The sequence below is a fragment of the Dermacentor variabilis genome, chromosome 1, assembly GCF_050947875.1.
Source record: "Dermacentor variabilis isolate Ectoservices chromosome 1, ASM5094787v1, whole genome shotgun sequence".
Lineage (NCBI taxonomy): Eukaryota > Metazoa > Arthropoda > Arachnida > Ixodida > Ixodidae > Dermacentor > Dermacentor variabilis.
This window is the reverse complement of record NC_134568.1, coordinates 153389200-153417088: the sequence shown is the minus strand read 5'-3', so window position 1 is coordinate 153417088 and position 27889 is coordinate 153389200. Positions and strand designations below refer to the sequence as shown.

Sequence of the window (27889 nt, the reverse complement as noted above, 5' to 3'; positions counted from 1 at the left end):
CGTTTGTACGGCACTCACATTGATAGGCCACTAGTCAAGATCGCACGAGATGCTTACTGTTTTTTTTATACCGCCACGGTGGCTTAGAGGCTACATACCGATATGCTGCTAAGGTCAATCAAATTTCTTCCTAGGCGGCTGCATTCCGATGGCGGCGGAAGGCGAAAACGCTGCGTTTCAATAGTATGCACTGTAATTCTGAGCGATCTGAAGTATACAGAACGTGAGCCATGTTTATGGCTTCGACTTTGCCAATTGAAGCACACTCTAAAGATTGCTGCGTTTTCTCACAGGGATACAAAATGAGCACTTGTGATTTCGGTGTTATGCGTCACGTTATGCAGCTGTAGTACGTGCGCCCTCCACATATTGCCCGGAAAACAGTTGCCCTTCGTCCTGTTTTCCTCTTCTCACAAGACGAATTAACGGTTTATTTTTTTCTGTCTTACGGTAAATTTTTTTGAAACAAACATAATGAATGTGGGAAAGCTGAACAGCCTTTGTACAGCTTGCATCATAAATAGTATTTCATGAGCAGCACGCTGAAAACAAGTTGGTCTAACGAGGCACGATGGGTTAGCTCAGATCTTTCTGAATATTCTGTCCGGTACGTGTAAGCAAAACTGTTCATTGAAATATGCCAGTGTGCTGAAAAGTCAGTCACGCCGGGGCGTTAGGACGAAACCCCGTTGTTGAACTACACGGTATGACGAATTTTCCGTGATATCCTTTATTTTTATGTTGCTCAGATGTTGAAGATGGAGAGAATTAACTGTGAACAGCGTCGGTAATGCGCTTGAAGTATGCGAACAGTATAACAGCGGCATGCGGCAGTGGCGAAGATGACTACGACAATGGCCAACAGTGCGAGGAAGCTCTTTATCTGTAGGAAAAGGTGGCGATGACGACAACTAAGTATTCCATCGCTGTGGGAAACAGTGACGAATTCCATTGACGTGCCTCTGTGACGTTTGTCCTAAAAAAAGATTTCAACTACGCATGTCTGCTTCAGAATACGGAAGTACTGAACTCTGCGTGCCATCTCGGTGTCTAGCCTTTTGTCGGGTGCTTTAATCCGGAGGGTTAAGCACATATCTCTGCGCCTCTCGTGCGTCGTTTGGCGCGAGGGCATGTTAGAAAAGCGTGCCGCGGGCAGTGGAAGCACAGGCAGTGCGGATGAAGCGAATAATGAAGCGGGGGGACGGAGCCACTAATTCCTCTTCATTGTCGCACACTATAACCTATAGTTTAAATTCTTTTCTCCTTCATTAACCTTCAGGTTCGTTTGCACCGCTCAAGGAGACATGTCCTAATTTCTTAATTTCTCGTTAGTTAATTTCTTCATTTGTTATTGAGTTCACTGTGCATAATTTTAGAATATGTATTACAGAAAAGAAATATATAGCTGTATAGCTGCCTCCAGGCGAAAAAGCAGTCACAAAGACTGCGCCTTGTGGCTCACCTGCAGCATCGTTTTTTAATGTTGACTGAATAAATGATCCGCTACCTCGCGTAACTTAGTTACTGATGTGCGTGATAGAGAGAGAACGAACGCAAGCACGCTCTTTCACGTATAGCAGTGGCGTTTATTATTAGCGTATTTCTGACGTCGTTGATAATTTCTCTACCCATAATAGCCAGACCGTCTTTTATATATAAAACAAGAAACAGCGAGAAGCACGGAACAGGTATGGACACCAGCGCTGTAAAGGTCACCATAAAGGTCACCAGCGCTGTACGTCACACCGGCATATGTGCCACGAGCGTGAGCGTTTGTCTTCAGTCCTTCTATCCCCTGCTCTATGCGCTGTTTCTGTAATTTCAGACAATCGCATATGCTTCTTCACGCCTATGTTTGTCACTCTGAGGCGTTGACCTCTTCCTCGAAGGTATCGCAGCCAGTGGAACCGACAGCGTTCCACAACGGAAAATAGAACGCTATCGGTGCACGGCACGAATATTCAAGTGTCGCTCAAGTGCAAATATAGCGTTGCGTAGGGTGCTGCAACTTCCACGCAACTGTCCGGAAAGTTTGCTTACCGTGAGAGGCTTGCTTGTCCATGCCTGTAGCCACCGCAGCGATTGTCGGAACAGCGTTCGCAGGCTAACAACGGTACAAACAATATCTTCTTTGCCGCATTTTTTGTTGTGCGAATGGCTCCTTAGAGCTTCCATGCGACGAAATGTTGCGTGGACCATATACAATGTATAAGATTGGTTGATTTCGGTGCTGCAAATGTATGTGAGCGATTTTATCAGATTCAAAGAAACTCTTCATCGTACCATAAATAAGCCTGCCATAGATCTGCGTGTGGAGCATAATATATATATATATATATATATATATATATATATATATATATATATATATATATATATATATGTGTGTGTGTGTGTGTGTGTGTGTGTGTGTGTGTGTGTGTGTGTGTGTGTGTGTGTGTGTGTGTGTGTGTGTGTGTGTGTGTGTGTGTGTGTGTGTGTACTCTAGACAAATATTAGGGCGCCATAGTATACCCACCGGGATGCCTAGAAAAAGACAAGTAAGGCTACACGAGTAAAAGGAAAGTGTTATTCTTTTTACAAGTATACAACTGAAGAAATACAGTTTATCAAACCAATAAATGCGATGACCAAAGATTGCTTAAACAAGGAAAGTAAGGCATGCAGTTGCAATTACATTTGTAATTGAGATATAAAATTTATATCGAACTCAATTTTGTTCCCGCAGTGGAATATCCTTCTTTTCGTCTTCTTTTTTTTTTTTTCTCTCAACGTTAATAATACCTCCGCCACCAACTTTTCGTTCATAAACACGTAAATTATACGCGATCTTGCTGAGATGTGGGAAAACTGGGGGATCAACAAACGCAACAAAGAGACGGGTAGAGGATGAGAGAGCTGAAGCACGGACAATTCGCGTTTGCGTCTCGTCGCACGAACTGAGGATGCGCCTCGTCGGGGCCGTGTCAGCGCGACAGCGGCGCTGGCGGGCTCCGAAAACACTTGTCGATAAGTGGTCCCGATTAGCTGCACCCACGCGGCAGCGCCGTCGCGGGAAGCCACGCGCCCCAAAGCGGGCCACTTTCGCCGCGCTCTTCCCGGGAGCGGTGCCCGCGTTGCAGGCGGGCCCTGCGAACCGGCATTGCTCGTTTCTCGGCCACGCACTTGAACTCGCTTTCGGCAGCGCGCGCCAGAGAAACGAGTTTCGTGGCCGTCGTCTTCGTTAAACGGCAGTCGGCAAAACAAAGAACCGTGACTCCACGCGGGTCAAGGTGTTTCGTCATTGCGTGATACTCGCGCCAGGAGGAGCTTCAACGAGACCAGTGTGAACGCCTTCCGTCGGGGCCGACGCGCCTGCCCCCCCCCCCCTTTTTTTTTATGGCGAAAGCTTCGTGCCGTTTCGGTGTGCAACCGTTTGCTCGATGAAGTATACGCGTGCTCGACGATAACGCTTTCTTGGCGATAATGGGCTCGATTAGGCATACACATGTTTCTGGTCTCGCACTGATGGCGCTTGACTGTTCCTATCACGTGAAGTGTTGCGTGTGTCAACGACGAGCTGCCTGTGCGTAGCGCGATTCGCCGCCTTGCGAGGTGTGGAGCAAAAGACTGAGAGAGAGACAATTCTCAGAAATACAATCGCGGTAGCTTAGCGGCTATGGCGTAGCGCTGCATGATCCCGGCCGCGATCGAACCCGGATTTCCACGGGGGCGAATAAAAAAAAAAAAAAAAAACGCTAGTGCACTTAGATTTAGGTGCACGCGTTAAATAACCCTAGGTGGTCGAAATTAATCCGGAGTACCCCACTGCAATGTCCCTCAAATCAGATCGTGGTTTTGGCACGTAAAACCCCAGAATATATTGTAATTTCCGAAATGCAATCTAATTGGTCGGAAGGCTTAGAAGCTTCGCCTTTATTAACGCAAGCACGTTTGGAATGATATGTTCCTTCGTTGGATCCCCAAGTTCTTTATTGAATTTACATGCATGCCCCCCATTGAAATGCGGTCGCCGCGGCCGGGTTCGAACCCGCGATCTCGAGCTCAGCAGCTCAACGCCATAGCCACCAAGCTATACCGGGGTGGGTCAGAATGCTAATCAAGAGCACATCATCCTCATTTCTTGCCGTCAAGAAATTACGGGAAGTTGATCTTGTACAAAGGGCTGCAAATGCGATGAGAAATCTTTTGAATATTATTGGAATTTCCGTGCACATATCGTGTTTGCAAAGTCATTGTGCAGTTACGCAAACTTGCAATTATACTTTGCAGGTATAACACAACGAGAAGCGCCTACATATCCTCGCCTGAAAACTTATTGCCTAAAACCGAAACTCATCGTTCCCGAACCCCCACAGAAGTCTGATTGAAACCAAGACAGACTGAAACTCGTGGTTGTTCGCGGCATACATGCTGTATACCCGTTGACATTGCCGACATTGATATTGCCGACTCATTTTTGACCAACTTCATATGTGCAACCATGGCAATCATGGTATTGTTTCTTCCCAATGACTGTCATTCATATTTCATGCTTTTCTGTTACGTTCAGCCGCCTCGTTGTGTAATCCCTTTAAGTAATCGCCAGTTAGACTCACCTTATAATTTTCATCGCGTAATTCTGCAAGAAAATATGTATACGCAGAGCTCTATATTCTTCCTTACTTTATTTCTTAATTAGTTCGCAATGCTGAATGTGGTCCACATGGTTTTGGTATTCTATCGGAAAGTATGCATGCGCTATACTGCAGCGGCTCGCAATCTGAGAGGACCGGCAGGCGGCTGGTTCGAATCTGCGACTTGATAATTTTAAACGAAGCTTTCTTTGGGAACCCTCCCGGGACCTTGCCGAGACCTTGACTGCTGTTGCTGTCTTGCCCAGTAGCTCATACATAGGGCCGCACTCATATAACGAATAGGCTTACCAGGAAAAGAGCTCTGCGTCTATTGGTGTTCCTCATAGGCAAAAAATTTATAGGCTGTTTGGTGAAACATCCGCACGCACTAATAGTGTAATGGAAGCCTCTGTCGGGCATATGAAGCGATTTTTGCTTCAGTTCGATAATGGGCTGCTGGGTTTGCAGCATGCATGAAAAAGGCAAATGGTGGGCCCACCTTGCTATCGAAAGGGCGACAGCGCATGACAACGTTCGCGAAGTTCCTGATACGACAAGCGCGTCGACAAGAGGGCCACTCGCCCCCCCCCTCCCCCCTCCCTCCCTCCCCCGCTTGAAAGTGGGCACTGTCGGCTGCACGCTAGCTAATAAAAAAACACCTTGGGCCAAGTTTTATTTCAGATTAGTGGCCACGTAATTAATGCATTTTTTATCACGCATCGCTTGCTTGGTCAGCCAGGATCGCCTTTCGTGCCTCGCCGCGACGCGCTGTAGCAGACAACCTGCGGCCGGACTGTGCTTTGAAGTGCGAGCCGCTTGCGGGACGCACGCTGTAAGGATTGGGAGGTCAATCCCATCGCTCGTAACCCGTTGTCAAGATTGGAGTCGGGCATGAATTAGATGGTAGCTGCCCATGCCGTCGTCCAACTTATCCACGCTGAGGACGTTGTTGAAGGGAAGGACTGCTTCTCATCGAGAACGAGGAATATGAGTTTATTTACAGTATCTACATAAGGACGTTGCAGTTCATCAGTCTAGCATGACTGCGAGAGAAAGTACACTGAGCAGCCGCACAACAGCGGTTTATAAACACTCGGTCCTCCCTCGATCCCAAGGTGAGGGAAACGTTCGACCAGGCACCGTAGACGAGCCGCCTCTTTGCGCGAGGGCTTACACACACACACTTCCGCACAGGTTCACGGTCCCCAACCGAGGTCAGACGGTCTTCGCAGAACTCAGGGCTGACGTCAGGAACGGTGCGTGGGAAGGGGCCTCGAACTACGTTCCCTCGGGGACTCCCTTGTTCACAGCAGACCGGGTCGGCGGTGGCGTGTTCCGTCACAAAGCCTGGTTCATCGAACTCATCTCGGCAATCCCGCGACGCAGAGTGGCGTACGCGGCGTATTGTCCTTGGTACACAGTAGACTTAGTGATGCCGTTTGGCTTTCCAGGAAAAGTCGACGCCGCTGTCGCACCTAGCTGGCAAAACTTACACCTCAGCGGGCCATTCTTAACAACGCCTGCATTTCAGAGGAGGATACTGCTGGTGGCTCTCGCCAAAACAAGCTGTAGCTTACGACACATTTTTCTGCCTCTTTTATTGCAATGACATTTCGCAATGTATCTCTCTCTCACACACGCACGCACGCGCACACGCTTGCGCACAAACACACGCAGGTACTCACGCACGTACGCGTGCGAGAAGTCGTAAGGAGCCCAAGGAGCATGTACGAAAACAAACATTTCATTCGACATTTAATTAAATGTGTTCTTGTACATGCAGCTGCGTTACGTACGATAACACACACACACACACACACACACACACACACACACACACACACACACACACACACACACACACACACACACACACACACACACACACACACACACACACACACACGCACGCGCACGCACGCACGCACGCACGCACGCGCACGCACGCACGCACGCACGCACGCGCACGCACGCACGCACGCACGCACACACAAGGAGAGAGACAGATAGGTGGTCAGAGGGCGTACAGCTTGCAAAGCTGATATACCCGAAAACCGTCAGCGCTGAATGGTGCCCCCGGAGCTCAAATTACGCAGTTCCACCTCATACGCGCTCACCGTCGCCCCAGGTATGCCTATGACTCCTGGTAGTCTCTGGGGTACTGTGCAGCAGCACAGGCATCGCGTGTTTGCTGTCATTGCTTCGCCCTTCGAGCGGAACTGCAATTTATAAAAGACTGTGCACATTTATTGATCTATATTTGGGAATGCGCAACGAAGCTGTCGCAGCTTCTTGGAATACATGGTTTACTTACGTGTTATATGGACACCTCTGAAAGAGGGATCAATCATTTTATTTTTTCACTGTGGTTTAAGCGTGAAATATTTTCCATGACAAGCTACGTACGTATCTTCGTATGAATATTGTTTGTGATTATGGCAGATCAGTTCTGCGGAATCCTTCAAGGTGGAGGAATTAAGTGTCACAAAAGAGAAAATTGTCATCCACTCAAATGGCACGTGCGAAGCTACAAAGGATTTCATGTGGGTCTCCTTCTGAGAAACTCGTATGGTTTTCGTTTGTAGCTTTGTGCTGCATTTGTGTGGATGACAATTTTCCCTTTGGTGTTTGTGATTAGTGCGTCATTCCTTGCATATTGGCACCTGTGCGACCAGGCGCGATCATGACTGCCGTACCCTTTTGCTTGCTGTGACCAAGAATGTTGAGCGATGCGCGACGACATTTTCAAGTTTTCATTCTTCATCTATTACTCTTCCCGATTCCCTTCGTTAGCGATCGTGTGGTCTGTGCAAATTTAATTTCACCCTCCTTGTTTTTTGCTGTAATGCTGACAGACGTTTCCTTTGACGTGATAGCTTTCTGCATGCCGTTTTTCCGCCTCCCTGCTTTTTTTCTCTTCGAACTATTATATTACGATAGCGGTTATATGAACACTCAAGCGCATTTCTGCCGTCGCCGTCACTGTGATGTTCGGTATAAAGTCCGAAGGCGATAACACCGTCGCCGCGCGTCGTCTGCTGTATGTGCGACTGAAAAAGCACGCGAGGGAAGCCGACGATTGCGGCTTAATCTGGCACGCGCGAACGAAGAAAGCGGAGAGCAAGCGCGCCGTCTTCTGTCGCGCGAAAGGCCGTAGGGGGGAGGGGGCGTTGTGCTCCGGCAGCAGCTGCGGATTTCGTGACCGGGCGCGCAAGGAGAACCGACGGTCGCGGCTACGGCGGCTCAACCTCGCGCGCCATGCTGACCTTTTTCGCGGCGCACCTTGTTCTCGAGAAACGAGATGGCGCTTTCGGCGGCGCGCCGTATGCTGCCTCGGCAAAAGCACACGAATACGAAACCATTATCGCTTCTGCCCTGTTTCTGTGCGGTCAGCTGTCGGAAATACAGCTGGGTTTTCGCTCACGCACTGTGCTCCATTCATGCTGCATGTGGAATGGTGGATAGAAGACTTGTGCAGCAATGGGCTGCAAAAATAGTTGCTAGAATATTAAGGAATGAAATGAATCTGTGCGGCCAAGGTCGCGGACCGCTGCTGAATCTGTCCGTACGTGAGGTGTGCGGATTTCCTCGAGGATACAGACTCATCCGCCAGCGCTGTATCGCTAACTTTCAAAAAGGGCTTCAGCCCGGAACGTCGGCAAAAGTTAGTACCGCTTATTAAACAACGACAAAGGGAGTAGCGCTGGTTCCTGTCTTAGTAGGTTTCGCGCGCGCAGTATCTACGCACATCTTACCCAACTGGCACGGAAACTTACGCCCACTGTATCGCCAACGTGTCAAGAATAAATGAAGGGGCGCACACCTGAATATATGCGCACCACACACGCACAATAAATGACGGACTACACCGATAGCGCACGAATGGTCGAAGCTGAATGTTTCGTGACGGTCCAAAAGAGTAAGCGAGTAACTAGCGATAATACATCTTTGCTACAAGGTATTACAGTGTACAAAATAGCTACGTCTCAAGCCTTGTGCGCAGTAAGAACAAGTCTATCGGAAGTCAGCACACCCGCGAGCGATTAGGCAGAAAATAATCAGATAGTGACCGCACCGAGGAACTTTACTGAGTAAGAAACGCGACAAGCCTGTGCTTCAAAAATATTTGCCTAATAAAGAACGAATAGCGGAACACACTAATCCCTATTGAATTCATGAGCGGATAGTTTGGATAGATTGGGATACATAATTAGCCCCGCTTTTAGAACGAGAGTCATATACGCTGGTCGCGCCGTTTGGACATAATCATCAGCCCCGAAAGCATGTTCTCTGAAGCTGTGGCCAAAGCTTCGTGTCGTCCACCCACTACGATATAACCACTACGATATATCCCGAAATTGGGGTTTGCTAAGCCGCGCACCGGCGTCGTATAAATTCGTTGTAAACACGGAGGCAGTTGAGGCAAGCAATGGACGCGTCACCACGTGATCAAATATGGCAGCGCCCGCGGCATCGCCGCGAAAAGGGTGAATATGGAGGAAAGCGGGGAGGCAGCGCGAGAGGGAGCGGGGCGGCTTGTACTTGGCGGTGTGTACTTTGTACGGCCGCGCGTAGCCACACGCACCGTACCTTAAAAATGATCTGCAGACGTTGTTCGTTCTGTTGGCAGTTTCCAACCTGATCGTTAAAGTTTTCCTGATTTGTTCTGTGCTTTATGCACTTAAGTTTGATAAGAACAAAGCTGAATGGCTTCATACGTAGACACGTAGTAAGGGTCGCACATTTTGCTGTGTTCAGCAGCTCGAGTGAACTAGTCAGTGTCAGGAGATGTGGCCAGGTTATACATCAAACGTCCGGCGATTAGTCAGGTTCAGAAGATGTAAGCATGACCGTCGAAGGCATTTTGCTTCTTGAGGCATCAGCGCACGTGACATGTCGCCGTCAACTCTTGTGAAGTGTGCGATATCGCAGCTCCCTTCACAGCATGGGTTGTCTGATTAGATCATGTTGGTGCTTTATTTTATGATGCCGGTTCACAGGGGTTTTAAAAAAAATTATGGGGTTTTACGTGCCAAAACCACTTTCTGATTATGAGGCACGCCGTAGTGGAGGACTCGGGAAATTTCGACCACCTGGGGTTCTTTAACGTGCACCTAAATCTAAGTACACGGGTGTTTTCGCATTTCGCCCCCATCGAAATGCGGCCGCCGTGGCCGGGATTCGATCCCGCGACCTCGTGCTCAGCAGCCCAACACCATAGCCACTGAGTCACAGGGGTTTCTGAGCATTCTGTTTTGAAGGACATTCTATTAAAGAAATAAGAAGTGAAACAACTATAGAACGCTTCGCATTGAAAATGAGTGTTTTTCTTCATGACTGGTTCAACGTTCCTTCAATACCTCAGTTCATATAGGAGAATGTACATACTTGTGGGGTTGCTGGACGCATCTGCTGAAACAATATAATCAAATGAGCAGAAAGCTTCCTTGGTTACTGAATAGTATTGGCGGGTACCTCAGGCTCAATTGGTGCGTACTTTATCGATTCGTTTTAACTTTTTTGATTTCACCATTTGGCGGCGGCTTCCTTACTCCAGGTGGCAAAATGCTGTGCACATTTGAGGCATATTTAGATTTCAGCTCTTCATCGTGATTTCCGATCCGCAAATGTTCCTTTATTATCACGGTGACTGCTTTAGGGTGCAAACCTTCCGTGACATAATCCTGGTAGTTAAAGGAGACCATGGAACATTGATGGTACGTGTAGGAGTCTGCACAAATCTACTTCACTAAGGGGAAAGTAATTGCCACTTTTTTTCGATTTTCATTGCTACTCGCTAAGCTTCAAACCTAAAAAAAAAAAAAATACTGCTTTATCTATTGTACCGACTGACAGCCGCCATGGGTTCGTGAACAGGAAGGTGATGTTTGTGGTTCTTTGCTGTTCCTATGTCTCAAGGAAAAACACGTGTAGTCTCGTCGCGATTCCGTTGGCAGTGAGTGCATTTTAACGACTCCGCGGCACGCCTGCCGGTGCCCGGAGCTTGCAGAGCATTGTCAAAATATGGCGCTCGAGGCCCACCATCATTTGTGGAGCCTCGTTGTGCACGCACAGCGGCCAATTGTGTGCTTTTCTGGACCTTTCAGATTCAGTAATCTCGCCCCCAGCTCCAGGTACGTACCATAGCAACGGACGCCATGCTCTGAATGCGTACTGACTCTAACGGAGGAATGTTTTTGGTGCGTTGAGCCGTGTTTAGCGTGCATGGTGTGTATCTGGCGCTGGGAACTGTCTGTCTCTGACCCTCACTAATCTTTCGCTGTCCGAGTCGTTCCTCTAATGACGTGACTTGTTCATGTCACGTCAATGTGCACATTACACTGACCGCACTCGTTCCTTCGCATGTGTCCGCCTGTTCTTAGCGTCGCCCGTTTGCAGGGTGGAGGCCCGCCAATATATCTTTGTGTTTGAGTAGAACCAGGCTTCTGCTAACGCTTTGCGTTCAACGATTAGCTGCAGACCGTGTTCATATACAATTTAAGACCAGTTATTTTTTTTTTCGTTCTGTGCTTTCATTCCATTTCAGATGAGGGGAACTTTCGTCTCCGCCACATTTTGTACACGCGGCTGCATTTTCTGAAATTTCGTTTGTAGGTGCATAATATCGTCCGCGAGCACTTAAAAACAGGAAAATTTATTTTAATTATATCGACTCACTGAAGAATTGAGAGGCGGCATTTAGAATGTGTATACGCTTTGGAGTATTTCGATCTCGGTTTCTTTTTTTTAATCGAATAATCGCCAAATACACGCAAAGGTGTTACCCTGAGTAGGCGTAAAACTGACTAGTTGTAAAAGCCTTAACTTTTCGAAAATGTATTACGTCCGAGATTCATTGACAAACGACCAGTTTACATATATAGTATCTTAAACATGATATTAAAAAATCTTGTGACAAAATATCTTACATGATTAAATACTAATGCAGTGACGCTCCGGTAGACTTGGTGTTTCACAGCAGAAAAAAGAGACGGAAAAAGGACGCTTCATCGTGTAGGACTTGCCGGGCGTAATACAATGTGCGTAATTTCGACCTGTATGTCGAGGGCATGTTGCCTCACCTTGTTGTGAATGTGTTATGTGTATGTATGTCCTTTTAAGACTGCCTGAATCTGAAATAGTTCAAATACGGTCTTAACTTCGTTTCTTAACTTATACTGCACTAACCTGCGCAAAATACCAGTCATATTCATGACCTCTTTCCGCCGAGTGTATCGATGTCAAGAGCCAAAGGTCAATGCCTGGTCGCATCGTCTTCGTAAGCTACACATGGAAAGGGGCAAGTGGTTAGAGTTAGCTGCCGGACTTCCCCTCTCCCCCCCAAAAGAATAATAAAGAGATCACTATCTTGAACACTTGGATTAAAAAAAATGGAAGTGGCCCATGAGTAACGGTATACTCGAAAGGCCGTAGGTATCTCGAACGCAGTGTTTACTACGCTTATATAAGTTAGTTTCCAAACCTGAAGCTCTCTTTAGTCGGCCAGAGTGTCACTGTATCACAATGCGGCGGTGTAACTGATTATCGTAACAAAAAAGAAAACGTGTCCTTTTGTCAACATTCGTCTTATCAGTCCTTGCCTTTCATTGTTTCTGAGCGTGAAGTGATTGAGAAGACGTACTCCTGCAGAGAAGTGGATATTAACACCTTTTGTTATAGATAAGCATTACAGCTAGCAAATAAAGTAAGCGCATGTGAGGCACTCGGAGTTGTCCATGTTGAACTATAGGCAATCGAACGCAGCGGTACAGGGCACCTTGTGTACATTTTTATAAAATTTATCTGAACGTAGTATACGCATACACAGCCCGTACGAACGTACACCGTACGTGAAAGCTTCAAACAATTCGAACTGGAAGCGGTAGCTTGTTAGCATGTCGAAAGAAAGTTCCTCTAATGTCTCGCTTATACATTCAAGAAAGGAGAGTCAACAGCGGTTGACAGCGAACGAAGACAAGGTCTTCTTGGGCACATTAGTGTACCACGTGGTTGGTTGTTTAGACTGCACTACCTTCAGGATGGGCCCACATTTTTAGTCTTCACTGTCTCCGGGATCGGCCGACATTGTCCGCTGAGTAAAGCCACACTTGTGGTTCCGGTTTTAGGCGCGTGCAGTTTGAAAGAACACATCTGGGTTTAACTTCTGCCTTTTTTTTTCGCTAATTGCGCATTATTACTGTTCCGTGCTTAGCTCTACGCTAATTTGATGCTTCTTTTTTTTTTGTTACAAGCTTCAATTTGACGTCTTTCTCTTTGTCCTACGTGCGCTAGAAGGCCTCAAATCGCCTTACTTGAACGAAAGTTGTCAGAAATTAAGTGGCGACCAGATACTTCAAATCGATATGAAGTTGACAATGAATAACTATTCAGAAGCCGTAGACTCAACATACAATCGATGAAGCATGTGAAAACGTTGCTGCAATCAGAACAGTTTTTTTTTTCGAGTTTAACGCCAGTTTGAGGTGTCAAGGTGTCAACTAAAAGCGATAGATTGGATGTGTATTTCATAAAGAAGTTGTATATGTCTTACACGATTTTCAAATAGCTTTCTCTTTCTCTCTCTCTTAAACGTTTCTCTTTCACTTCACTGTGCTTCCCTATCTGACTGGTGACGGGCGTGTATACTAAACGGGCTGGCGCCGTGTCTGTGAAACAGCTCCGAGCCGACAGTTCGAGCTGGGGACCACGTACAAGTACAGCTTGAAAAGCGACGTGTTCCTGAACGAAGCAGTGCCCCGGCCAGCGGGGAAGACGAGCAAGAGTGTTGGCTACGGTCTCAGGGCGGCCGCTGCGGTCACCTGCCTTTGGAAGAGTCCCCATGATCCGCTGAACAGGCTCTTCCGGGTAGAGGTGAGTGTGTGCCTCGTGCACGGCGATGCCTACCTGCACCTGTACGCGTTTTTAAATCTACTGCAGGTTTTATTTGGCATAATCGCAGAACGATATAGTTTTGTTCGCAGCGTATTCAAACCTTCAGTCCCCATCTCCAACGCACTATATATGACTCATTTCACACTACAGCGAACGAATCGCAGAGATAGTGCGACACAAACTGTTCGCAAAGTGCACGACCACCGGAAACCTTGCACATGTTGACTCAGTGATCGATTTATTTGCGTTTAAGAACGACATTTATTCGAAACAAATTTGTGAGGGCGAGCTAATTTGTACATCTGAACAGCAAAACTGCCGCGCTGAGCGCAATAAACCCTAGTTACAGGTCGCCACTCTGTCGGTTTGTCGTCCTGTTCGGTCCCGTTTTTTTTTTTACGAGCTGTGTAATAATTCGTTTCTTCATTGAGTTGCTCGCATTGTCGGTACCTGTGCTTTTCGCCATTGATAATGAACACAGTGTCTGTGACTACCTCTTTGATAGAGAAGATTTATTCACCTCCTAGTACGCTCTCTTGAAAAGCTAGCAGCAAAACTTGGTGTAGTTTTATACGTTTCGTACGAGCAAATACACAGGCGTGCGATGCGCATGTTGTCGAGGATGTCGAGGAGGTCGTTGTTTGGCTGGACTCACGCACTCAAAAGCATTCGTATACAGGCTGTCTCAGCTAACTTTGGCAAAACCTTAAATATATGCCAATGCCACGTAGCTGGACAGTAATGTTGTTTGCTGTCGCTAGGAGATACTCAAGTTATTTTTTCATTTCGCCTAGTTAGGTAATTAGACGTAATTGATTAATAAACTTCTCAGACATTGTAATTAGATTAAAAGTGTCAATGAGAAAATTCTAGAGCGACATGAAAAACTGCCGATACAGCTTTATGTTGCTCAATACGTGCTACATAAAGGTGTTTTCCCGAGCGTGAAAGCAGCCCGCAAATACACGCAATATTGCCGCGCGACTGGCCGCTCGAGGCACTTTGCGTGTATTCCCGGGCTCCTTTCACTCTCGGAAAAACACCTTTATGTAGCACGTATTGAGAAACAAAAAGTTGTATCGGCAGTTTTTTATGTCGCTCTACAATTTTTTAATTGACATTTTTAATCTAATTACAATGTCTGAGAAGTTTATTAATCAATCACGACTAATTATCTAATTAGGCGGAATGAAACAAAAATAATTTGAGTATCTCCAAGCGACGGCAAACAACATTACCTTGGTTCTGTCCAGCTACGTGGCATTGGCATATCTTTTTAAACTGTGGCTATAGTTAGCGGGGACGCCCTTTATAACGAAAAGACGCAGGGGCTGCCCAACATTGCCGGTGCTGTTGCCCAACATCCTGTCGCGTGAGCTCACCGCTGCCGTGGCGCGCAGGTGTCGCAGGTGCACTTGACCGTGGTGCCAGCGGACGCGCCCGAGGGCGGCCGCAGCGAGCACGCGTCGCAGTGGGACGCGGCCTCGCCGCTGCCTCTCTACGTGCTTCAGCAGAGCAGCGAGATCGTCAAGGTCTGGTCGCACGCCGAGTCGCTCACCAGCGTCAACATCAAGAAGGCCGTGGCCAGCGTGTTGCAGTACCAGCTCACGGCCGAAAACAAATACCAGGTCCTCTTGCCGCATGTATTTCGCGCACGTGCATGGGATGTAAAAAAAAGAATGCCAAAGAGCGAACAGAAATTTAGCGAACGGAGAAGTACTTTTTTTTCGGTCAGCAAAGAGTGTCGACGCGAAAGCTGCTTGGCGAAAAAAAATTTACTGTTTACATAGTGCTGTATGTCGCAGTTTAAACTTGGATCAGATGGAGCACCATTTGTAGTATGGTATGCAGCCAGCTCATTCGTGTCGGTGCGTAAAACGCTCCGAGAATTAAAGTACACGTGGCACAAAGGTGCACCTTCTCGATAGGTGCACCGTGAATAGAATTAAACGTTTTATTATTATTATTTCTAATTTCAGGCTTTACTTTAGTGCACTGCATTTCAAAAGCACAGTGAAGCTGCGCTCATGCTTGCGCCTGCAGACGTTTCTGTTTAACTGAGCATTTTGTTTTCTTGAAGGTTCGAAAGGGGGCGAGGATAAAGGCGTGCATGCCTGACAAAGGTCCCCGCCTCAATATACAATATTTTCTTCAAGTTCAAGGTTCACTGATTTCTTTTGAATACATTATAGTAGAATAATGAGGTCAACTGCATTGAAAAGGACACATCGCATTTTTTAATTACGGTGATGTAAACGCTATACGTTCTCGCATTCTCTGCGTCGGGTATTTTTCGGGATACTTTTCTTTCTGCTTAGATTTTTACACATCTGAATGTATTAATTATGTGTCGTTATAGGTTGACGTCTCCGGTCGGTGCGCGGTGTCGTTCAAGACTGAGCGTAACAGCATTACGAAGCACAAGTCTTCATGTACACACCCTGACAAAACGCAATTCTTCAACCCTAAACCCGTACGTAACTGCAACGTATTCCACATTGTTGATAATGATGCACTAATACGTATGCTCTGCAGCCTGCCTTCGAACATATTTAGTTATAGCGCTTGAAGTTCTCATCATGCGTTTTGCGTTGAACGACGGCTGATGACTAGCGAGCTATTACGTTTGCTTTACAGATTCAGTCGCCTACGGTACTAACCGAGTCGACGTCGTTGTACGAGCTACTGCCCGACATGACGGCTCCAAAAAGCGTGCAAATCAGCGAACGAACTCAATTGTATGTCAACATCTTGAAAGAAGCCAACATCTTAGTCAAAGCAGAGTGAGTACACGTTCAGTTTTTCGGCAGTGCAAATGTAACCACCGCCGTCTGAATATCGAAGAGGAAGGCAAAAACAGCCTGTTCCGTTATTCAGGCGACGTCGCTTTCTTCAGATTAAAATAGTGAACTCGATAACTTGCGCACATTGCGCATGATTGACCTTGACATGTGGAGAATTAAGTAATTAATTAATTAATTAATAAAACTTGCGCCGAGCCAGAGGAGACAGTCTTAAATGAAAGAAAAGCTCAGACGTCGTCCTCAATCCGTGCATTCTTGGGTCCTGCCCTGCTGGTAGAGACCAAGAATAAAATTTAGATTTGCGTGAAATGAATCAATTCCAATGTTCACAACTTCCTACACAATAGTACTGAAAGCCAGTCGGATTGTCATTGATTCATAATTATTACGGCAACACGGCATCCACAGGAAGAAACATTGTGTATATATAACCACCCCGTCCCTGTTTAAGCCGTGCTGCCATAAAATTATGAACATTTTTTGTCGACTACTAATGAACACATTGGTAGCGTTTTAGTGCAAATTGCGCGATAAGCTGCTGCCACTTATGTAGCACATGTAGCACTCATACAGTCTACGATGGTTAAAATTCTACATTGCCACGGAGAAGTTGCTTTTAACTTTGCATGCGTGTACCTTGTGTCTCAAACTGATGAAGCTCAGTAAATAATAAATGTCAGGACAAAACCAAGAAGTTACAAGGCGCAGGAACGGTATTCGAGTGTTAGAAGTGTTCTCGTACCCTTGTCGACCGTTGCTCAGAACAAATGAGAATAGTAAAAATGAAACAAGGAGGGCTGCAGATACTGACGTGTACATCATTTGCATATTATTCTAACGCACATGCATTGATACCTATTGTCGAAGGGGTGTATAGGGTGCATATTCATCGAAGGTAGGTCTAATAAATAGAGATGTACAAAGGGTTATCTTTGTTGGGAACACAATTTTCTTGTTTTTGTCTATTTTCGTTTGCTATATACTATATCACGTAGAAAACAGCCCAGTTACGGTAATCGACCAGTGCCTTACCCATGACGCCATGTTTTTTTTTTTTCCGAGCAGCGCCGGCACAGGTTAGCTTAAACAAATACAAGTTCCAGCGCGTAAGAAAAATGAAGTAAGGCCGGAGACAAAAGGACGACAGAAAAGGTGGAGCGCTGGTAGTGACGAAAGCGCTGGTGGCAACGGCACCCCCGGACTGACCCACCCGGAGGAAATTGGCAGTCGCCTTGAAGTGTCCCCATCTCCAACATTTTCCTATCTCTCTTACTTTTATATCTCTCCTGTCTGCTGTTCTCTTCTCCTCACTTCCGAATTCCCAGGTGGCAAGGGATAACCTTGCGTATCATATCCACTCTTGGGTATATAAGCTTATAGTGGCGATGCATAGCTGATGCCTGCAGGTTATCTACACACCTTGTAGCGTCCCCTTGTTGGGCTCCGTGGTGGGCGGCTACCATCACTGCCGAACAAAGCTCGACATTTATGGTAAATGCGCCCCCCCCCCCCTTTGGGATCGCCTTCAGAAAAGAGGGCACACCGATGCAACTTTCGACTTCCTAAGCAAAGACCCATTTCCCCGATTTCACGTCATACACAGCGAGCACCTTGAACAACCAGCCAAAGTAATCTCACCTTTTCTTGTGGCAAAGTGTTTAACGGAGAAGCTTGGACCTGGCTATAAAGCAACAAAAATGGCGAGCGGTGACCTGCTTTTGGAACTGCGTCACAATAACCAACATGACAAACAGAGCAGCCTTCTGACATTCGGTGATATTCCAATATATATCGTCCAGCATAAATCAATTAACACTGTCCGTGGCAGGCACGTACCCAGGGGGGGGGGGCGAAATTAAGCGACATAACCCCCCTACCCCGCCCACGCCACCACTCCTCACACACATTCCTAAAGCGCCGCCAATTCAATGTTGAGACTTCACAGCTATTTGGCGGTCAACGTTTTTCTGCCTGTTTCAATCCTTTCGGTTGACGGTAGTTATCGGCATCTCCTGGGGTGTGAAGGCCAGTTTTCTCATAGATTCGGTGCCCGCGCGATTAACTCGAGATGCCTTCTGTTGTCCCCACCTATTTAACGGTCAAACGGTCACGCGCATTGCTGTTGCTTCATTAGTTCAACCTTCTTTGTTTAGACTGATCCAGGGACCAGGAAAGGGATTCGGTTCGTAGTCAGCTGGTGTGTATGCACGAGAAACGAGTTGCGGCTGGACAGAACACCAATTGCGTTTAACTTGTCCTTTTGCTTCATTATTTCCTCGAGTGACAGCTCGCCGCGACGGTGGCAGATCCTCGGAACCATATACCGGCGATATGGGTTAGGTAAGGTGCAAAATAAAATAATGCGAAACAGCGTCCATCATCGAACCCTGTAATAACCATTAAGAGGAAGCTTTAGCTCGGGCCCAACTCCAACGCGGCCTATTCAAATACATGCGAAACACAAAAACGCTTTTTTGAGATAACCCCTGAACTGATTTCAATGAAGTTGGTTGAGTTTGAGAGAGAAAGTTAAATTCTAGTGATTGTTGGAAGCGGAATTGCGATTTATGGCCTGAATTTTGTGAAAACTATTTTCGAAAATTCGAAAGTTCGAAAAAAAAGGACCTAGTAAGTTTATAAATTAATAGCTCTGCATGAAAAACAGATACCGCAGTTCTGTAAATGGCATCCATTAGATCATTCAAAGCCGACGAATTCGATATGTCAATTTATATCTTACGTCAATTTGTTGCGTTGTGAACACGGGTTCAGCAAAAACTGTATTTCCATATTACTTTTTTTTATTTAGATTCATGTGTCACATATAAATGTTATCCCCTTTAGATGTAACGTCAGATGCAATACACAGAATTGTGATTTTTCCTTGCTGAGTTGAAGTTATAAACTTCATAGTTTCGTTTTCTGAAAATTTTTTATTTTTTGCCATTTTTAAATAAATAATTGACGATCTAAATCAAATTTGAAAACCAACAGTCACTAGGTTTTACGTTTCTCTTTTCAATGCAACAAACCTGGTCAAATTTCGTGCCGTGGTTGCCGAGAAAAACGAATTCTCCTTTTGCATGTGTTTAGATAGGAGCATAAGCAATATAACTGACCCCCGTTCCCTCGTCTAATTTTTCCCTAACTGTACAGCACTTTTCGTGCAAAATTTTCAACTGGAAATAAGAGTCGCAAGGAGTTGAGAAATTAAGCGATCTACTAAGGGAGAGAGCCAAGGCAACAGCCAAACGGGAAGAAAAAGCGAATATTAACAAATTTAACCGTTCTTTATGAAAATCTTTATGGATCAACCTTCTTTTTGAGAAGGAAGCAGAGAAACCGCCGGCGGTAGTGGAGAACAATTCCGTGTGTTTTGAATGACGCTTCTACAGTCATCAGTCGAGCCGCCTGACGTAGCCACTTCTTTGCTGTGCTTGTGTATAGATGTTTTTCTAACCTTCCGCGGTGGGCGCAGTACGTCTAGAACCGCAGCGTCCTGCGCTCTACGCGGTTGTACGGGACTGGCGGCCACGCATCGTTACGCAACTTCCCAAATAACAATACGAGCCGGTTATAGCACTTGTAAGAGCAGTAAACGAGGGATCCAAAAGAACTGTGATGGTTCCGCAAATGTATATTCCTTTATAATTTTTCCAGAGCTAATTCAAAAAACACTGCTATAATCGGATATAACTCAAGTCAACAGTGAAGCCCCGCACACGCCCTCATAACCGCCAGCAAGTGTTACTCCGCGAGGCTGCAAATAATTCGTACTTTTCCTGTTACCCAAATCAGGCGGTAACCACAAAAATAAAATTATTAGCGCGTAAATTTATACGTTTTCTCTCGCCTATTATGTAGAATGACGAAGGCTTAATTCTTTATTGAACTGAAATAAAATGCTTGCTTCGCTGCAACTATGCAGTATATTGTCAAGTTGCACTTCAGTAGGCAGTGAAGTTTCATGAGGAAAACGTGCTCAGCACTGAAATGAACTGTACTGCAGAGTTTTGAAGATTTAGTTAACTAATTATGGAGTTTTACGTGCCGAAACCATGAGGCATGCCTTGGTGGGGGACTCCGGAAATTCGGACCACCTAGGGTTCTTTAACGTGCACCTAAATCTAAGTACATGGGTGTTTTCGCATTTCGCTCCAATCGAAAACGCAGCCGCCGTGGCCGGGATGGGGATTCGACCCCGCGACCTCGTGCGTGGCAGTCCAACATCATAGCCACTAAGCAACCATGGCAGTTCATTATAAAATATGAAGGCGCCAAATAAACCGACACACACAAGAGAAGAGAACGGGACAGGGCGCCACTCGCAACTGTTTTATTTGGCGAGCAAGGTGGCGAGAAGCCAAAAATGAAAGAAAAGCGAAGGACCGTGGCCCTGCCATACGTGCGCAACTTATCTCACCGCTTGAAAAATATTGGGCGCAAAGCTGGAGTTAATGTAGTGCTTACTGCCCCGGAAAAACTGAAAAGCCTCTGCCGACGCGTCAGTGCTGAAGAGCCGATAAACCAGCAAGGGTGCACCATAAATCACCAGAATCGTTTTATGGAGTGCACAGAAGCCGTGATGTATTCAATATCTTTGAAATGTGGAAAAAGGTATATAGGGCAAACTTAGAGATGCACAAATGAAAGACTAAAGGAACACAAACTTGGTGTCGAGAAGGCTAACAGGAATCTAGGCATCCATGTAAGGGATTGCCCCTCAAAAGCTTGCGCCGCAGAATTCAGACGCCGTGAAGGGCTGAAGAAACACAATGACCAGCTGGTCCGGGAGATAATTGAGGCAGCCGAGATTACCAGACTTCGTGACCAATGCGTTAGCACGCCGTCCGTGTTACTGACAAAAAAAAAAGAACTTGAGCTTTTTGACCACTATCTTGAGTACAAAGAAGAAAAAGTGCATGTTTCACATGATGTGCGATCACGTGACTGCGACACGTGTGGGCAATGGTATAAGAAGCCGTGCTTCTTTCAAAATAAACGTTGTTGAAAGACAGCGCTTGCGGTGTCTTCTTGTCTCGTCTCTCGTCTACATTTTGCGCTGTTAACAGCAGGATGGAAAACCAACAAGCCCAAGCTGCTATTCACAGGGAATATTTTAGGCCTCTAGCTATACAGCCTCGCTACGTCTGGCAGTTGTCATTCACCGCATCATCGACTTCCCCACACCATTTCTTGGTGCTCTTCGGCTATCCATGGCCCTTGCGCCAAAAAACCCTATGCTTCATCAAGTCAGTTACGTTAACAAGTTATTGTCTCTATGAGTAAATTCTTCGTCTTGGTTATATGTGTTAATGTCAGCTTGTTCAGAGCTCCTGATGTGTCTCGCGTCTTGAAAAATAGGCTGCAGAAAAGTCTACATTAACTTCATGAGCGATGGAAACTAATCTGTATATAAACGCTGCGCACGCAAAATCAGTGTTTTTCAGACTACAAAACAAGCTCGTACGCAGCCCCTCTCAGCGCCTTGGTAATGGTCATTCAGTATAACTGTCGGTGAAGTAAAACTGGCGGTAAAACTTTTAGTAAAGTATCATCATAAACTTTTAGGGGATTGAAGGTGCAATCAATTACGTGCTCCAGCAGCCACCAAATCGTTGGGCCATTTTTAGGGACTTGAAAGCAGCCTTAAAAACTCTGCAGCTTGCCCTGCGCCATGGGTTATGCGAATATAGCTAGCGTACGAAATAAGGCACGCTCATTGTTGAGGAAGAGTTTATCCTAGACGGACCGGAACAAATTTTTCTTAAACTGCTAGGTTTTCTGTCTGAGAAACCTGTATAGAGTTCATTTGTAGTTTCGTGCTACAATTCGGGTGGATTACAATTGTTCTCTTTCATGAAATGTAGATTGTACGCGATGTACAGTACGTGCTGGTTGCATTTACTTTAGTATGAAAACTCGAACAAACATGGGCTGTCAGATGACAAGCTATAACCACTATAACCTTCCGTTTCCGTTAAACCAGTCTTTTACTCCGGTTGAACCTAATGTCGCTGAACAAAGTATAGTCATTCACTCTAGGCATATTAATGGCTCTGCTGCTTTCTGCTTGTCTTTGCTTCGATTGGGATAGTCAGTGTTCTTGCCATATATTACTGCATATGTTACTGTGCATATAGAACCATCTTGCGTGGGGAGCTTTGATATTCTTCTACCATTTTCACAGGCTTTTAGTCGTCTCCTCCAACGCCATTTCGGCGTTGAATAAAAAAGATTGATTTATTCTTCCTGAGGTCGTGAAAGCAGCGCCTTGTCATATAATAAAGCATTGCTCAATAGCCCTATGCAGGAACCCCTCTATGCTGTTGCGTATGCAACTTATTTTTGCTTGAACTTTTATTTTGCAGGCATACCTACAAACTGGAATCCACTTCACCGTCCGGTCAAACATTCGCTGCAGCAACAGAAGCGGAAGTAATTCAAGAGCTGACCGCTGGTAACTGCTTACACTGTGTTTGCATGTGCTCGGCCTTCATGCCTACCTCCACCTTCATACTCCATTTTCACATATTGCTGACCATAAACAGATGGTGCCGGAAAAAAATACAGGCACGGCAAAGCAGCCGCGCGCGCATTCAACCGTTTGGTATATTCATGCTCAGCTTTCTTTGTAAGGCGATAAAGTCAACTTTTGTTTTCGTTCTGAAAGCAGATTTTTTTCAGAACTGTACCTAGTAGAGCGTAGAAAAGTCTGCTGCACAATTTTCTAATGTAATATTTTTTATTGTAAATTACACATATGTGACTGTCATGCTAGATATATATGTGGCTGCGGTCTGAGCTTCACGCCATACAGCAGTAGTATGTTGTTGTACATCTAGCGCAATAAGGTTATCCATCCTTGAGGGCTGCTTTCAAATGTATGTCGTAGTCATTGCCTCAGAATTAGGCATCCGTGCTTCAAACAGGATATATGGCAGAAAAACTATGTATCAATTTATTATTTTATTTTGGCACGAAATAGTTTGGAACTGTGCGAGAGCAGTAGTATTCCTTTCTTGATCTGCGAGTTTAAAAATAAAAGCAAATATCTTAATCTCGAAGTCACTTTTCTTTAGTAAATATATATGTGTAGTTATTTTTCGCATTGTTTGCACTTCTCTTGTTGCAGGTCACAAAGTCACTGAGGATACCATAGTCGCAAGGCCGGAACTGAAGAAGTGCACCAAAAACTGCAAGTCCGTATGTGAAAAAATGTCTCGATTTACCCGTAACATACTGACAATGCTGTAATGCACGAGCTTACAAGGCATATTCTTGAAGGTCGAAACGGGCCACTGACACGCGTCTTCGACGAGGAACGAAGCCGGTTTTTGATTAGATTGCCAAAGCTCGCCGTACGATTATCTTAGTTTGCCTATATTAAAGGTCACAAGAGAAATAGTGCTTACAGGTACCGAGATAAGTACAGACCAACCCAAGATTACAAGTTGTTAATTATGGAGGATAAGTTTCACAGGTCACTTGTTCAGCTTCTTCTCGAAGAAAGATTGCACGTGTTTGTTTAAATACGCTATAATAATATGCCGTATGGCAAATAGTGCGTTTGAAAAAAAAACAAGCCAGAGACTACATAGCGAAGTTTGGCAGGTTGACTAGCTGGATCATGTGTAGGAGGAAGTGGAGCCGGGAGAATAATGGCTAAAAAATTTAGAGGGTGGGTGGGGAGCGTTCCGATTTCGTATGACCAGAAATGTTCGGTGCTGGAGCAGTGCCTGCGATTTCAATTAATGTCACGCTCTTCTCTGCTTCTCCCAGCTGGCCGACAACGTTAAGTTGTTCGAGTCGAATCTCCGCGCGAAAAGCCTGGCCACACTCAAGTCGGCCGTGTCGTTCCTCAGGCTGCTCGACAGCTTCCGGGAGGCCTCCGAGAAGGAAGTGCATGCCGTCCTCAAGAGCAGCAAGAACAAGAACATCACGTGCGTGCATACTCAGGAAGCCTAACTTGTGGGGCAGGAAAAGCGCGAAATACCCGCACAGAAGAACGGGTACTTACGTAATGCAAGAGATATGTATGTGTTTTTTGCGCAGTACTTTTTCGGCAACACTATATAAGCTCTAATAGCTGACTTTCCAAGCAGCAGCGACAGACCTTATACTGAAATTCACCCGTATATCTCACGTAAACATTGATGAATTCTGAAGCTCGCCCTCTATACATAGTGGTGCTCTCGCAGGCAGAGAATTGCTTGAGTCCGTGCGTCGATTTCTTGTATAGCGTCACGTGTAAGTGCATGTGTATAGCATAATGTGCGACGGCGTCTCTGTCACTGGCATAACCACGCGCCTCCATTGCTGTTTCCCTGTACCGCAGACCTCAGCTTCTGGACTTGGCGGCGGCGGCGCAGACGATGGCCTCCGTCAAGGCGGCGTTTAGATTTCTTAACTTCAATTCCGAGAGTGACCTTGCCGAGCGCTTCCTCGTTGGCCTTATGGCTACGTCTCATCCAAGTTCCGCCATCATAAATGAGATCCTGGTGAGTCGACTGGCGCCGATATAGCATTGGCCTCAATTCACGTATGCTCTATAACGCTTTATGCACGAGAACCAGTTATGGTGCTTCTCGCGTTAATTGATATCATTTGTTTTCGACGCACACTACCTAATCACTTTGCCATATGATTTATGCAATTATGCTTCTCGGGTTCTTATCTCCAACTGCAGCAAATACATTCAGCATAGTATGGTGTCTTTGCATCCTCTGGCCGTCCAAAAGCCAGCTCGGATAACATTGACTCAGTAGCAGGCGCAGGTGCACTACTACCGTTGTTTGTAAGCGCCGTCGTTCTGCGCACCTAACACTCTCAGGAAACGATTCTTCGAAAGCGATTTACCAGCTTGTATTCGAAAATGCCGCGACAAAAGCTTTGTGCACCGTTTGAATTTTATCATTCTTCAGAGCGTCGCCCAGAAGGACATGCGTAACGTGAAAAACAAGGCGTCCGCCGTGGCCACCCTCGGGGCCCTGGTCAACGTGTACTGCAAAGCACCCCGGAACTGCGCAAAGAGTGAGGTGCGTCTATTCTCGCTTGTTGCACTTCGATGCCGCCAAGCGTCGACGCAGCGAAGTGCGCGCGCGAGTTGCATGCCATGTCAGCGTACAGGCAGCCTATAGCCGACTGTGACCTCGACCAGCCTCGGTAGAGTGCTCGGTCCCGCGTACGTACCTGAAATGAGCTTCACAAATTGTCCGCTAAAGGATCCAGAAATGTTTTGCACAATTTGTTTCATTAATCAGTTCAGCTCTGTTTAGTAAACTCGCAACAAGTTAGAAAGACGCGCCATTAGGAAGTCGCAAAAGGTATCATAGTGTGTGTGATCAACGTTACGGCTATGGACACAATTCTCTGTAATATAACCTTAGAAATTCATGGTATAATCAGTTCTGATTAATCACGAGTGTGGTAATATGTGCCCAGGAAGAAAGGAGGAAAAATATAGGAAGGCCGGGTTTCAGATTAATAAGGTGTCGCTGTGATGTGAATGCGGAAAATAACTCGTTGCATATTTCATCATGGCGGCTGAAACGGGACAAAGCTTATGTTCGCACGGCCCGCTCACGCAGGCAGTAGGCGCGACACTTAAGTTCCTCGAGGGACAGCTGCGCCAGTGCAAGGACGAGCACTGCTGGCAGACGTACCTGCGCGGACTGCAGAACGCGGCGCAGCCGTCCACCCTGTCCACGCTCCTCTACGCCATCCGCAATGGAGGCAAGAAGTCCGTCCTCACCACCCTGCGTGCCCTCAAGAAGATCGGCAGCGAGCACTTCAACGACCAGGTACAGGGTTTTTCATCTCGTATATAATAACGGCTGTCCTGTTCGCACCTTCATGTAACAAAACAAAAAAAGTTGCCGGACTCTGGAGGCTTTTTGATGACGTCAGTTCACTTATTGCGAACATCAGTTATGAGCCCTCGTTTCCTGGACGCATAGTCAGCCTGTTGTCACGACTCGCGGTCGCGGACAGGCCAGGAACCCTCCAGGGATAGTGACGAGGTGTCCGAACAGAACGAGATAAAAAAATTGTTTATTTATCTCTTGCAGCCAGTAGCAGATTCTAGTAAGAGGTCTCGCTAGAATCAGCTGCTTGATGCAAGATGTAGAAAACCTATTCGTTTCTCGCTCCTTTTGCACGTCCCCATCCCTATATGCATGGAAGGTTCTTGACCTGAAAAACATTGAGAGAAAATTAACATCAACGTTCCTGGATAACCATTGAAAGAACTCCATTGCCATATAGGAGAACTCCCGGAAACTCTTGTGCAGAGGCTGCTCTGCAGTCTGAAGCAGCATAATTTTTTTTTTCATGCAGCAGCAAACGCGCTGTCCGCAGCGCCATACATTTACAACCAGGTCATGAAAGTGGGTTACAGAGCCATCCATGAGGTTGCTTTCACTGAGTTCGCATTAAGTCCTGGCCTTTTCCTTTTCCTTTGCTTTTATTTCTTACTTTTCATGCACATTTGCTTCCTGAATCCGCGAATCTCGCCGAAAGCACGCGCAGCGCTATGCGAACGCAAGTGGAGCGGGAAGAGCGCGCCGCAGTTCGCCAGCGTCCATTGGGAGCTTCGTATACGCACGCCTACGACGCTTGAGCGCATATGTGTGTGGGTGTATGAAGGCTCTCGATCCATCGCAGGCACCGTACGCCTCTGACAATGCAGCGCACGACCGTGGGCGCCGTGGTGCAGTACACGAGTTGACCTGCGACGCAATGGTTCGAATGTTCGGCTTGAGGACGCGCGATCGTGGTTCGATGCCTGGTCGAGTACGTAGGACGTCTTCTTTTATGACATGTAGTACCGTGCCTGAGCCAAAGCGTGACGAACGAACGCTCCATTTTCTAGCTCATAGTGCTTTCCGCAGTTAAATTTCTTGAAAAATGTATATTTAATGGCGAATTTGAGATGCCCCTGTGGTAGAATTCGTCCGGCTGACTGTCTTGCATGTCCGGTTGTTATACAAATACAAGTCTTCACAGCCTTTTGCGAACTCAGAACACCACCACCTCACACTTCTCGAAGCGAGACACATTTCCCAATACGTGGGCTGCATTTCCCTGTGAATTTCGATGGGCGTTTGTCCCTTGCTCTATAGAAAACGAATTACACTTCATTGCTCGTACGCCGTGGACGTGTGAAGTACGACCGCCATCTTCAACAACACGAAGGGGACTTAATAAGGGAACTTATATGGATAGATTACTTGTCAGGAACACATACGTAAAATTTACGATGAACAGAGTTGGGTGAAAAGGAAATATGGCAGCGATGGCGTCGCCATCACAATAAAGATCGGAAACATGTCCCAAGTGCAATACGGGCGTCACATGGCACACATTAGATCGCGATCGAGCCCCATTCGGATCGAATACCTCAGTCGCGATTGGCTTCTTTGCTCAATCTGCGGAAGGAAGCCAGTCGCAGTCGAGAATTTTGATCCAGATCGGGCTCGATCGAGATTGAAAGTGGCTGTGTGACACCGGTATACACTGTAAAATAATTTGCACCCTTAAAAGCGACAAAGGGTGTAAATGTGTCTTTAACTCGCA

General features: G+C 46.3%; 1 protein-coding gene across 2 annotated transcripts in view; it reads left to right on the top strand.

Annotated features, from left to right (window-relative positions):
- The window catches only part of Mtp (microsomal triacylglycerol transfer protein), a 50527-nt gene that overhangs the window by 9345 nt on the left and 13293 nt on the right, over positions 1–27889 (top strand). The window contains exons 2-12 of one of the 2 annotated variants that reach the window (XM_075697716.1): positions 10724–10750; positions 13294–13487; positions 14909–15136; positions 15868–15981; positions 16146–16291; positions 22684–22772; positions 23448–23518; positions 24095–24255; positions 24651–24813; positions 25237–25350; positions 25903–26115. In XM_075697716.1, the coding sequence (XP_075553831.1) occupies positions 10724–10750; positions 13294–13487; positions 14909–15136; positions 15868–15981; positions 16146–16291; positions 22684–22772; positions 23448–23518; positions 24095–24255; positions 24651–24813; positions 25237–25350; positions 25903–26115 (1520 nt within the window). The remainder of the gene's footprint in view (positions 1–10723; positions 10751–13293; positions 13488–14908; positions 15137–15867; positions 15982–16145; positions 16292–22683; positions 22773–23447; positions 23519–24094; positions 24256–24650; positions 24814–25236; positions 25351–25902; positions 26116–27889) is intronic. The other variant, XM_075697722.1, reaches the window with a different exon arrangement.